This window comes from Petromyzon marinus, chromosome 28, assembly GCF_048934315.1.
Source record: "Petromyzon marinus isolate PM22_M1 ecotype Great Lakes invasive population chromosome 28, UKy_Petmar_22M1.pri1.0, whole genome shotgun sequence".
Lineage (NCBI taxonomy): Eukaryota > Metazoa > Chordata > Hyperoartia > Petromyzontiformes > Petromyzontidae > Petromyzon > Petromyzon marinus.
In genome coordinates, this window is record NC_133694.1 from 9,054,110 (window position 1) to 9,068,227 (window position 14,118).

Genomic DNA, 14,118 nt, shown 5'->3' on the forward strand with positions numbered 1-14,118 from the left:
CACGCGTAGATAACTGCCCACGATATCACCAAGTGCGATCAGGATCCAATCTGCCAAACCATTGCCATCTCCTGCCCCACTGGAAAGTACTTACCCTTTGGCTGTCCGGAGCGTGTGTGCGTGTGTACGTGGCCTAGGTGGCATCTGTGCCCTTGTCGGTAGAGAAGGCCTGGCTGCAGCCTCTGCTATTGTAGTGGCTTAATGGTTTTTAACGGAATTGTGTTTTTTTCTAACTCGGGTGCTTTGTCACGCCACTGCAATCCCATTAGCCTCCCCGAGTGCCCAACGTGCGTCCGTTCCCTCCCTGCCGTTCGCGATGCCATGTCTCCCCTGGGGCCAAATGCACTCCAGGATTTCTGTTTCACGGGGCGTTCTGTTTTTCGCGAGAACTGTGACAACGGCGGCCACTTTGCGTGCTTCTGGTGAACTTTTCACTCTCAGCTGTCCACACCCTTCAACCGGTTTCCTTCAGAGCATTGCCGCCCGGCGACCATTGCTCCCCGTACGGAAAAGCAAGAACGCATTTTGGCACTTTACTCTTCTATCGTGATGTCGTCAAATACCTCCGTGTCCCTGCTAGTTGTTTCCTTCCTCGAATGTTACATTTCATTTTATATTACCTTGTTTTTATACGTGCATCTGCTTTATACTCTGCAGCACTTCACTCTCGCATTGCTTTGCCTTGGCTGTATACAAAAGCGCAATTTTGTTTCGCGATATAAAACTGAAGTGTGTTCTATTAAATGTGAACAGTGTCGCTGTGTTACACTGCCTTTGTTGCATTGTGGTGGTGTTTAATGCCTGCTCCTCAAATGTAAGGGTCACCGGATTGTTTTTTGAGATGGAAGTGCCAATAAGTGATGAAACGTCGTTGCCACTTTGATAATTACCTGGGAATGTGCATTGACTGTGTGCTGACAACACTTTAGCAAGCCACCGGGGCATTCATAGAAGCCCCATCCTTGTTGAAGAGCTAAAACGATAGACGCCACTGCAGAGAATATTACAGGCAAACACTGTTTTCTTGCGATGAATCTGTGAGGATGTATTAATTCGTATAAAACCATTCCTGTATTATGTTATTTAACACCTGTGATAAAGATAAGGTTACATTTTGGAGGGTTAATATTGGCCTTATAAAACTGATATGAAAAATTATCTCATTTGCCATACTCACTTTTTTTTTCTTTCCCCTGGCATTCAAGCTCATTGGAAATTCATCCGGCGGTTCATTCCGATAATAATTTTACGCGGGACTCGATGAGATAGAATGGTGCTGCGTTAACTTAAAACCCCCATCTGTGCAAGTTTCGCCGCGTTGACGTGTCCTTTACGAATTGCACCATTGTCTCTCTGTTCCCGTTGGTTTGCAGGAAATAGCAGCATATTTGATTACGTTTGAAAAACATGAGGAATGGCTCACGACTTCCCCCAAGACCCGGTGAGTGATCTGTCTCTCCTGGATCTTCATTCCTCATTGCTCTCTGGGTGTGCATTGAACCCACGGTGGAAAAAAAATCTACGTGTAACGGTTTGAATTTCTCAGGCATGTTTCAATAGAATTTCTCAGGCATGTTTCAATAGAATTTCTCAGGCATGTTTCAATAGAATTTCTCTGGACGGTGGGTGGATGAAGGGAGCCGGGGGGGCGGGGGGGCATAATGGAGCTTCCAATTTGTACATTAGTTTCCCTTTCCTCAGCAAAGGAGTCTATAAATGTTCTTAAAGTTGCCAAAAGCAATGGTCCTTCTTCCGACACCTCAACACCCACCTTTCTCTCCCTGTGAAATTATCTGGAAAAAAGTGTTTATTTTTTTGGTGTGTGTGCGTGAGAGATACATCACATGCTCTTCTTCCCCATCTCAATGGCAACATTTGTTGCTTCAAGGTTTTTTTAAAAATGTACTTTGATCTGAGGACGGAATGATAGATATGGACACGGCTTGGGCGTATTGGCGGTACACCGGTGCAGCATAACACACCGTCACATCCTCATACAACAGTCTAAAACGAAACTTTGCACTGACATTTGTCTTCTGACTGCTTCGATATTGCGACAACTGATTTTGACGCACGACCACCTCGCAAGATGTCCTGACCGGGATTGCAAATCGTGGGGAAATAAAGAATAATTGCGAATTTCCAAGCAATATTCATTTCGAGTCTTCGTCGAGGTAAGTTTATGAAAGTTAGAGAAATTTCCATAATGCCAGACCACCGACCCATGCAACCCATGGGTTGCGGTTCAACATTGGCCTCACAGCCAACGAGGGGTCAAATTGACGAGCCAATATCGCGGGGAATAAATTCAACGCGTAAGAGAAGGCTTATGCGCAAAACAACTAGTTGTGTAAAAAACAATAACAGAAAATCAAGCCCAAGTATTAAATATAAATTGCGGATGCTAACGTTATGAAAAGTTAATCAACTTTCCAGCAATGTTGCCTTTAATACCGCGCTCATTGGAAGACTGGTCGTGCCTTTGCCATGAAGTTGGGTCATTGCTCAAAACGTCACCTATTGCACATATGATTCAGTGTTGATTGCTTGTATTGGAATGGGCCCATTGAATTTTGTCAGTGGGGTGCCCTCATTGTGTTTCTGCAAAATGATTATTGCTCCATTGCAGAAGCTTCTGTGCATTAGTCGAATGGCCCTGTCTACAATACAAAGCCCGTGTTGTGGGTCAAGCGAATGAAACCCCGAACATTACATCGCCTGATTGACCTATTGACTCCGCCGCAACTTAATTGACTACAATTGTTCGAGACCCCTATACGGTTCTATGAATCGATCTGATTGCCCCATTGCTCAAGCACTATATACGACGTGTGCGCTCACACATTGCAATTTACGCTGAAATGAGAATAAACGGTGGCTGCGTAGTCCTTGCTCTGCTTTGCGCGGCCCTCCGATGAGCCGCACGTCACAAAAGTTGCAGCGAGCGCAGAGGTGCGTTTGGGATTTTTGTTTCACATCCAGCATTTGTGTCCGCGAACGGGAACGGTGATGCGGCGGGTAACGACTTGCGCTGTGAACCCGCCGACCCGAATTCGATTCCCGCTCACGGCCACCAACACCGATGGCGATTGTCTGAATTGATACTGGGCCTCCGCTAGGTCGACTTAGCCTGAAAATGAGTACCTGGTGCGGTGTGTTGTAAACATCGCGGTGAGACAAATGCGGTCGGGCGTTGTCTTGGCCACCCAACCCCTCATGTGCCGTGCCGGCCTTCATAGGTGCTACTCTCTAACAGGACTCACCCCGGCAGTCTATTAAAGGCTTTATGGGTGAGCTTAATCTTTGTACGAAGCTGTAGTATTTGTGTGTACAACTGTATAAGATTGGCTAACAAATACACCGTGTGCACATTCAAATTTAACTTAAAATAGCACGTTTTTTTTCCATAGGAACGGGACAATGGCATTCATTTGGTGGGGAAATTCCAATTCTTGAAAAAAATCCAATATAATTTTTGGATTGCTGCCAACTCATTCCTGACTAACATCAATTAGCAGACGAAGCACGTTTGCGTAACAATGGCCCCTCCAGACACCTACACTGCGAGGTGGAATTGTTTTGTTTGCGGCATCGCCTGCAAAGAAGCTTGTAAACATTCATCACGAAACAATGCACGTGGCAGCTGAACAATTTCCGGGAATCCACTCTCCGTGGATGTTCATTTACCCACCTGCAGTAATCTAGCAAAGCATATATAAAGTACGTAATTGTAATTTGCTTTTCACCACCACTTTACAGTCCAAACGGTTGCACCACGAGTGACCGATTGTGCGTTGTTTTATTGGTGATTCGTGCAAAATAGGTAATGCTGTATAATTTTTGTTTAATCATAGCTGCTAGTTAGATGTATGTAAATGCATCAATCTTTATTTGAAGCTTTCGTGACTGCGGGACATCCGTACTCTTTGGTTCTTTCGGTAAAGTCACGTAGGTAGAAAATACAATAAATTACGACCGTTTCGATCGCAACATAAGCGGTCGTCCTCAGGCATAAAAAAATATAATCCAGCTGTGGAACTGCTGAACCAGCGAGAGAGCAGCTACAACAAGGAGGTTATATACGTGGCGATGGGCAAGCAAGCGGGGTCTAAGCTCGAAAGGAAATCCATCCCTGGACGCAAGCACCTCAGTTGTGTGAATGGGGGATTAGGGAGAGAGGGATTAGGGAGGAAGATTAGTATGAATGAGCTTCCGTCGCCGCATAAGAGTATCATGCCCGCATATGCGCACAACAGCAGTATTAATGAGAGACTAGCACCATGAGAGTGCAATCCAAAGAGAGAGACACAAAGAGTCGGAAATAACAGCTGACATAGGCAGGTAGGATGGAAACATCACAGTCAGTTAAGACTTTACCTGGTTAATAACGTCCTTCCAATGATTGCTCAGTTTGTACCCACTTATCGGTTGAAGTTGTGTCTGTGTTTATATATCTGGATGGCTTCATGAACAAATCTCTGAAGGTGGCCAGTAGGTTTGCAGAGTACCTCCGTCTTGGAAAAATAAATTTTAGCAACATCAGCAAAGACGAGCGTTTTGAACTCTCTACATTAAAAAAACGGAGATGACATTGTCATCCTCTCAGCCGACAAGGGCAATACCACTGTCATCATGGATAAAACCACTTACAACAACAAAATTCAGGACCTTCTTAATGATGGCAGCTATACCAAAATCAACAGAGATCCCACCAACTGCCTAGCCACAAAAAAACAACAATATCATCACTAAATTGACTTCTCTAATCGATCAGACCAAGCAGAGTTGCCTAAAACCTTCAGCTGCTAGACCATCCAGATTTTATGGCCTTCCAAAAATCCACAAAGTAGGTACCCTGCTCCGTCCTATCGACTCCACCATTAACTTACCCACCTACAAACTGGAGATGACATGATCGTCATCTGGCCACATGGCCTGCCAGCACTGAACCAATTTCTCAACCACATCAATTCCATACACCCGTCTATTAAATTCACCATGGAAGTCGAAAAGGATGGGAAGCTACCATTCCTGGATGTTTTGATCGAGAAGAGACCTGAAGGCTCATTGGGACATTCGGTCTACAGTACAGGAAAGCCACCCACACGGATGCCTATCTAAAGCCGGACTCCCACCACCATCCAGCCCAGAAGAATTCCCTCATCAAAACACTACACCATAGGGCCCGTTGCATCTCCGACCAGCACCACCTAGCCAGTGAGTTGGAGCACGTACACCAAGCCCTCAGGACGAATGGATACTCGAACCTTACAATCCGCAAAGCTGCTTCCCCAGCCATGGGGAGACAAACTTCTGAGGATCCAACCAAAACTATCTCTTTGCCATACATAGCAGGGTTTACCAAAAAGATTTCCAAAATATTAAACAAACACACGATCCAGGTTCGTATTAACACAGTACACAAAATCCGTGATTTAATCCCATCTGTAAAGGATGTGATTCCTGATATGCAATACCCTGGTGTCTACAAACTAAGTTGTGGTTGTGGCAGCAGTTTAATTGGGGAAACGAAACGACATGTCTCGGACCGCGTTCGTGAACACAAGGCGGATTTGAAACACGGTAGGACCAATACCTCTGCTGTTGCTGATCATTGTTTTAACGCTCTGGGCTCACACGAAATTTATTTTTTCAAGACGGAGGTACTCTGCAAACCTACCGGCTACCTTCAGAGATTTGTTCATGAAGCCATCCAGATATATAAACGCAGACACAACTTCAACCGATAAGATGGGTACAAACTGAGCAATCATTGGAAGGACGTTATTAACCAGGTAAAGTCTTAACTGACTGCGATGTTTCCATCCTACCTGACTATGTCAGCTGTTATTTCCGACTCTCTGTGTCTCTCTCTTTGAATTGCACTCTCATGTTCACGTTCTTGGATTGCTCTCTCATGGTGCTAATCTCGCATTAACACTGCTGTTGTGCGCATATGCGGGCATGATACTCTTTATGCGGTGACGGAAGCTCATTCATACTAATCTCCCTCCCTAATCCCTCTCTCCCTAATCCCCCATTAACACAACTGAGGTTCTTGCGTCCGGGGGTGGAATTCCTTTCCAGCTCAGACCCCGCTTGCGTGCCCATCGCCACGTATATAATCTCCTTGTTGTAGCAGCTCTCTCGCTAGTTCAGCAGTTCCACTGCTGGATTATATATTTTTTCTGCCTGAGGACGACCGCTTGTGTTGCGATCGAAATGTCGTGATTTATTTTATTTTATACCTACGTGACTTTACCGAAAGAACCAAAGAGTATGTAAATGTATCCTTTGGTAAATGCGTAAATTCTGTTTGCAGTCTACACTTTCATGTGAACTATCACCTTTTGGACTTCAATTGGCTGTAGCGGCAAGGGTTGGCTCGTGGCATGTTGAATGAGTTTACCTTAGCGTGCCACTCCTAGCTAGGAGTACCATGACTGAAATATCGGGTGGCTTTATTCACATTAAAGCTCTCGATCTGTATTGCTAATACGAGGCCAATGCATCATTTTCTGGTGTGAAAAAAATCGAAATGTTCCGTTGCGGACGAGGATATTATGCTGCCATCATCGTCACGCAAGTTTGTGTGCTTATTAAAGGTTCAAGATGGAAAATTCCACAATGGGAAATGTGGTCTGCGCTCGTTTTGATTCGACGACTCGATCACACGTGTGCTTTGTATATCGAGCTGGACTTTCAACTTCATCTTGATAGCATGACCCTCGCTGCCTTTGTGTGGCCAGATCCTAGTGTCACGCCAATGAAGCCAACTCACAGGCTCTTGCCGTGTGCCCCCCCCCACCCCCCAGGATCTCCATGCCATAGATTATAATCCTCAAGCAAGGGCAATGGACTATGCTCCTTGCCTTAATCAATGACACTTGGATATGAGCGGCTCATAAAACTGGATTGCTACTCATGTACCCAGCAAAAGTTCTTGCATCTGCATTGTGTGAAGCTAACCGGAAGTGCTTGTGCTTTTCTTTAGTAAACAAATCCAATCCACAATTGGAGACACTCCTTCACGAGTCTCGTTTTCTATTTGATATTAGAGCCTGTTTGGAAATGTTGTTAGTTCGCATATCAGTACATTCCACTCGATTCCAATGAAGGGAAGACATTGACTTTGCTTATTTTTGTTGCCTCTTATCTCCAGCTCCATTGCAGTTGTGCCATGCATGTGGGTAGTCGCTATTAAAAAAAAACTCATTCGGGATCTCTCGCGTGGAATTGCGAACATTGCCCGTTCTGTTTATTTGTGTTGTGTTTGCTTTTGTTATTTTTTTGTGTGAGCCAGGTCTCTCTTGCAGATGAGGCTCACCTTGGTGTCTTGTTGAGTTCACATCACCCGGTTATGGGAAGATACCTGAACGATTAGAGATTAGAGAAATAACACGGAACTTATGTTCAGATCCAGATCCCTTCCCATTTCTTCTTAGACACATCAATCGGGGAGGAGGGGGGGTGCGTTCAGGGGTGTGGATAATTTTCCCCACAAAGAGAATAAAGTTCGCTCACGAAATACGTTTAATTTTCAAAGCTGGAATTTATACAAATTGATTGCATTTGCAAATTTTACGTGACGGGTTTTTGTTGTTGTTACCCTCATCTTGGTGGTCTAGGTGAGACCAGCATCGACTCTCCGTAATGTGACAATCACAGGCGGCTGCCTCGATTCAAACCCAGGCCTCAGCCGTGACAGCGCAGCGCTCTGGATTCCGAGCCGCCCGGTCATCTAAATTGTGTTCAGTTAAAATAAATAATTCCGCCAGTGTAATTTCCGTACGCAATTAATGGTCAGAGCGCGCCCCAGTTAGTAGAGCAGCGGGCGTCTTAATCACAAGGTCGTCAGTTTCAAATTCTAAATATCCGTTTAAACACAGTCCATCGCTATTTAAATGGCCCCTTTAAATATGTACTTGCTGGTGTAAGTAGACTCGTCTCTGTTGTCGGAATGTAGAATTCCGACCACTGAATTTGAACATCAAACGGTGACAAGTTTAGGTTTGACCCTTTCTGGTGATAAAACAGGAGGCGTTAGGATGTTCAAACACCAAATAGATAAGCCTTTTTCAAGGCATCAAGTCTGCATCAACCACACACGGTACTTGTGGCAAGCAAACATGCTCTGACAATATATGCATCTTCTTGGTTCTTTCGGTGAAGTCACGTAGAAGGGAAATAATAAAAGAATCAAAATAAAACTATAAAATGCTCGCGACGTTTCGATTGCAGCACAAGCAATCATCATCAGGTGTGGAAACCAAAGCAAGAAAATTTCTAGAAAAAAACGCCACTTTTTTCAACATTTTCTAGAAAAAAATCGCCACTTTTTTCAATTTTCTTGCTGTGGTTTTCACATCTGATGATGATTGCTTGTGCTGCAATCGAAACGTCGTGAGAATTTTAATGTTTTATGTTTTCTTATTTCCCTTCTACGTGACTTTACGGAAAGAACCAAGAAGATGAAAGCTTTAAATCGAAATATATGCATCGTCTTAGAAACGTATTGGCCTATACCAGAGACAGCCTTGTTATATATAGGTCCCATGTATGTATGTGTGTGTATGATATACGTTGGGTTTCCTTTAAGTCTAAAGGAGAAATGCACGGTGTGAAGACCGCTGACTCATCATCGTCAGCCATGGACATTCCGCTGCTGGATATGTCACTTATTGTTATTAATGTATTTGTTTTATTCTCATTGCAATGCTCTTTAGTTTAACCAGCCACAGCCAGTGGTGCCTCTCTAATTGAGATCAGCTGAATCTTTCAGTCCAGCTGGGGTACCCTCCTGCAATGAACCAAAAACAACAAAACGTGTTCGCCCTTAAGCCTTAGTGGAACCTTCTGCCTGGCTTTATCTTCATTATTGTCCTGTGGAGCCAATGTTATTTAAATATGATGGACCAGATGGCAAGATGCTAAACATCAATATGCATACTTTGATGCACTGTCGTCTTCCTGTCATGTCCCACGGCTAGAACCGGAAGGCACGCTTGTACCAAAGACACTTTACTCAGGCTCAAACATGTGTTCAGCTTATACGACTGTCGAGTTGCGCAGAGTTGTCTGGCAAGGGTTGTGAAACTGAAACACCGAACATTCGTTAACATGCTCTATGTAAGTTGTCAGATAGGCAGGCAGGCAGGCACAGAGGGTTGTCTGAGCTTGTAGTTTGGAAATTCGACTGTCGCATGACATCTATGCAGTTCCTCCCACAAGCGGAAGCTCCTCTTTGATGTGTCCTCTCACCCCTGTTCCACCCAACCACCTAGACACCCTATCATCTTTGTTTTGATAACTTTTTTGTTGTTGTTGTTTGTGCTTTTTGTGTTGGTGCCATTTCTTAAATGTTTTATTCGTTTTTTTTTATTTTGCTTTGGTAGTAGGGTTTTCATTTGCTTGGTATGTATGTGTGTTGGGCTTCTTTCGCGCCGTACGTAGCCAACCACGTATATGGGATTCCCTCCTGATATATATAATTAACTAGCTTTACTACCCGGCTTCGCCCGGGACTTGGATTCACCACGCCCGGCCGCCTTTGTCTCCCCAGTGGACGATGTTCACACACCACACCAGTTACTCGTTTGAGGCTGAGTCGACCTAGGGGAGGCCCAGGACCGGTTGAAATAATCGTCACCGGCGGTGGCCGTGAGCGGGAATCGAACTCGGGTCGCCGAGTTCGTAGCGCAGCCCGCTAACCACCACGCTACAATGCGTTACACTTCCACATGCGCGGGTCACGTGACAGATTTGACGTCACAGCTCACTTGCCGTGCAAAAAGAATATGCATTATTGAGCTCCCCCACCCACAAAAAGTGTATTTTTTATCATTTTTGCATGGTTGTACAGTCTGGAAAGTACCCACACGGCAAATTTCAATTTTGTTGCATGTCGGGAAGTACGTTAAACATTTTGAACAGATACACATAATCACAACTTTGCCTTTTATATATATGGAGATGTACAGCGTTGTGGGATGCTTTTGCCATGAATGATGCTATATGAAATTAAAATATTATTTATTATGGATCTTCTTTAGTATGGCTGATGTAGATGCAGAACAACAACCACAATTTCAAGGCAGATAATCGCGTCGGAGTGTATCGCTGTGATGTCTCCTTCGTATTTGTGGATCGGGCATTGCATCGTTGTATGCTGCGTGGTATGTTGGGGAGTTGAATGGATTCACGATGGTTTGGGTAGCAGTGTGGGTGCTGGGCAGATTGATACAATCTCAACAATATAGTCGATTCCTCGTTCATTGCCTCAATGTTCCCTTCTAATCCATCATGTCTGTTTAAGGTCTATTAATACGATAATGAGTTTATGGTGTTCGAGCCCCATTTTTCAAATGTTATTGCCATGAACTAATTCTGTCCTTATTTCATACCTCCAAACTTTTTTTTTAACATCATAATTATGCGGTGATGGGGAAGAAAGTAAACGTTAATAATAGCTGCACTTCTTCCACTGTCCCGCTTATAGCAGGCGACGTCGTGTTCCCACAGAGCTGTCCTCGATCTCGCAGTTTAACCACCATGGAAACATATGAACCACATTCTCTGACATTATTGTTACGCTGCTGAAAGTGAGACTCGCCACAAACTATTGCCCGGCGTCAATAAAGTTGTACAAGGTTGGTCACAAAGATGAAGATCCTCCATAACAGACTGTTGTAGGCTGGCATGGCACTCCGGAGGGGGGGGGGGGGTGAGGGGGGGTCAGCATCACACCGAACCAACCTTTGTCTCCCCAGTGACGGTGTTTGCACATCACACCAGGTACTCATTTGAGGCTGAGTCGACCTAGGGGAGGCCCACGACTGGCTCAAATGATCGTCACTTGTGTTGGCCGTGAGCAGGAATCGAACCCGGGTGGCCAGGTTCGTAGTGCAGCGCTAACTGCTACACCACCGCTCCCCACACACACACACACCTCTACAGAATGCACTCTCAAATTTGTATTTAAAATACCGGCGGGGAGGGGGGGGGAGCACGTCTTACAACCTTTGGAAGGCGGTCCATGATTTTGTCACACAATTACTTTACGTGAGCTGTGGCAAACTCTCAGCTCGGCATAGGATTTCTCCCGCTGACCGCCATACAAGGATTTCACGATTTCGAACAAGGCACGATCAGAGCGGACAACTCGTGCAAGGAGCCTCAAGGTCTTAAACGTTCACAGTAGAACGCGCAAAGATTCTTTCCTAATGCCTCACGGAATTACTTGGCAAAGGCAGGTTTGGAATTAGAGACTCAGGCAAATAAGTGCCATTGCAAGTGTGCCAATAATATAGCCCTCCATCTGGATATATATTTATTTTTTATATGCGCGCAAGTAGATCTTGAATACAAATATATACGCCGTATTCAGTTGCGTACAGACTGAGAAGATGATGGTGGGTATCAATGGCTTGCCAGTACACGTCGGTCAATGTTGTAATGTACCTTGCCCGGTCGCGTTTGGAGAAGCTCGTGAGCGAAAGTTGTCCTGAAAGGGAATACCACTGTCCGATTCAATTGCTCAGAGCCAAGCACTCGCGTCACGTGGTGTTTGATGCGCGCGGGCGTAACTGCGCCTCCCCATGTTTGCTGGCACGGGCGTACCGTCGGGGCTCTCTCGCCGTGCGGCGTCGTGGCCACCGCATTTGGTGGTGATGGCGGCGGCGACGCTCGGCACTGAGAACAACCTGCTGGCATTATCATATTAACGTTCATGTTGGCATGGATGTTGCCTCCATTATTCACAGGGCCCTCACGAGCAAGTTTGCAGCGCGGTGGTGAATGTCCCACAAAGATACGGCAAATTTTATGATGATAACAAAACTCAACGCAGTCGTCAAAAGCACCGTGGCCGTAGAAAGTGTGTGTTCTCTGAAGAAGGGCCATTGCCCAAAACGCCGGCTGTTATATTATTGTTTTCCTTTTAAGGCTGCAGTCTTGTTGATGGCTGTATGCGCCATTGCCAAAGCAGCAGTATCACCAAACAATTCAGCAATTTGTTAACATTGTTGAACTTTTCACATTTATTTACACTCGGCGATGTGTCTTTGGTGTCTGTTAGACAATCACCAGCCAAGCACACACTGGCATGTAAAAAAAAACAGAACTTCCCTACTGCTTATTCGCATTTGAATTTGAATTATATATACAGTATATAACAAAAACGCTAACTATTATTATTTTACTAGGAAAGGCCCACTGATCTATGTATCTCTTTTTCAGAAACGACCTGGCCACAAATTATCGCTCAACGAAGTGGCTTATCATGTGGAAATTTATAGTAGCCAAATACTCTAAAAGTGCGTTTCTAAACGTGGAGGGAAAAACCGGAGGACCCGGAGAACTATCCACACGACTACAGGGAGAGAGACATGCCAACTCCAAATATACAGCAGGCGTCAGGGTCGGGATCGAACCCACGTCCTCCTGCATAGCAGGCGAGGTAGTTCACATCTTGCCAATGTGGCGCCCCTTGCACAAAGCATACAACGAAATATAAAAAACAAACCTGGATCTCTTTTGGTAAAGCAGCCTTATAGACAGACCATTGTCGCTCAAGAAAGCATCACATATGCATACCATCAGCAGGTTTCTGTTGGGGGCTTTGCCAATTTGGGTCACAGTAGAGAGGAGGGTTTTATTGCGGATGCTGAACCATGCGTTTTGGGAAGCACGCAAGCATCGTTAAAAAAAGTTCAGGCCCTGCTTTGTTTGTGATCAAACTTTACCGCCGTCGTTGATGGGGCTTAATGACAGTCAAGATGCAGAAGCAGCAGTGCTTTGATCATGTTGTGTGAATGGCTTCTATAGTTGCTCATGGTAGTTTCCAGGCCACATATATTTAAAATAATTACACAACACATATTGGTCTTGTACCAACAAAGTATTTTGCTATTTACTTGATTTACCAGGTAAAGCCCACTGAGCTATGAGCTCTTTTTCAGAGGCAAGCTGGCCACAAATGATCGCTGTTGGAAGTGGTTTATATCATCACTTGGGAATTTAGAGTAGCAGCGAAATAATATAAATGCATGTTTTTAAATATGGAGGGCAACACCGGAGGATACGGAGACATTTTTCATGTGACCACGGGGAGAGAGAGACACGACAACTTTAAATATTCAGCTGGCATTGTCAGGGTCCCGGATCGATCCAACGACCTCTAGCGTACCACGCGAAGGAATTTGGGGGGGGGGGGGGGGGGGTTAAGTCAAGGTTTGTGCACTGGATAGATTGCGCAACTGCTCTATGAATCCGTTGACCCGAGTTCAAGTCCCAGCCACATTCACCATCAGTGGCAAGTGTTGTCCCAACGGGTTCTGGACTCCCACCACGCCAACCTGCCCCGACCAGCTCAGGTGTAAACTATGGTCAAAGGGTCCCCCATGATGACGTGAGAGCTTCGTCGATCCGTGTCGCTTTCTCGACAGGGGGTCTCCACTTGACCTGTTTGACCACAGGCAATCGTACCGTGGGGGTTGGTCACTTGCCTGTTCATTCGCGGTTCGGATATTGCTCGCCGCTTATGTAAGCCAAGGCCGGTGCGGAGAACCTAGGTCGCCAGGTTCATAATGCAGTGCACTCACCACCACTATGCCGTCACCTCCACAGAAAGCACATACGCCGCACAGTATATTAGAGTTGACGTCTAGTTATCCGCTCACTTTGGGCACAATGCATGCACTCGCTCTTTCTCTCTCTTATACCTTCCTGATATCTTGTTTCTTTGCTACTTTAGCGTGGCATCTCTGTCTTACAATCGTTGTGTCCTCAATAGAGCGCAGGGCATTTTGCCAACAATGGAATGCTCCACAGTGCTGAGAAAGGGCGGTCATTTATTAATGGTAAACTTGAAGCATCTTGCCTTGGCTTTCTGTTCGCAGAATCGGTGCGTTCACAACACGGTCACTGCAATATTTATACACCCTTCTGTGTTTTGTCTTCATCATCGCATCCGCGCAAACCACGGCAGACGCGGATGCTTGATGCACAATGGAACATTTTAAAACTCTCTCCCGCTTGCGACCTGTGGTCACTCGGAACAAACCGTGGAGCGTACAGCGACCCACCGCCGGCATCGTCACAGCGGTACAACTCGGCTAA

At 45.4% G+C, this 14,118-nt stretch overlaps 1 protein-coding gene across 11 annotated transcripts in view; it reads left to right on the forward strand.

The window, feature by feature from the left end:
- The window catches only part of LOC116946800 (calmodulin-binding transcription activator 1-like), a 640,058-nt gene that overhangs the window by 226,339 nt on the left and 399,601 nt on the right, over positions 1-14,118 (forward strand). For 10 of the 11 annotated variants that reach the window (XM_032961954.2, XM_032961960.2, XM_032961958.2 and 7 more), the window contains exon 3: positions 1,374-1,441. The exons of the other annotated variant lie outside the window; for it this stretch is intronic. In XM_032961954.2, coding sequence (XP_032817845.2) covers positions 1,374-1,441 — 68 coding nt within the window. The remainder of the gene's footprint in view (positions 1-1,373; positions 1,442-14,118) is intronic. 11 annotated transcript variants of the gene reach the window in all.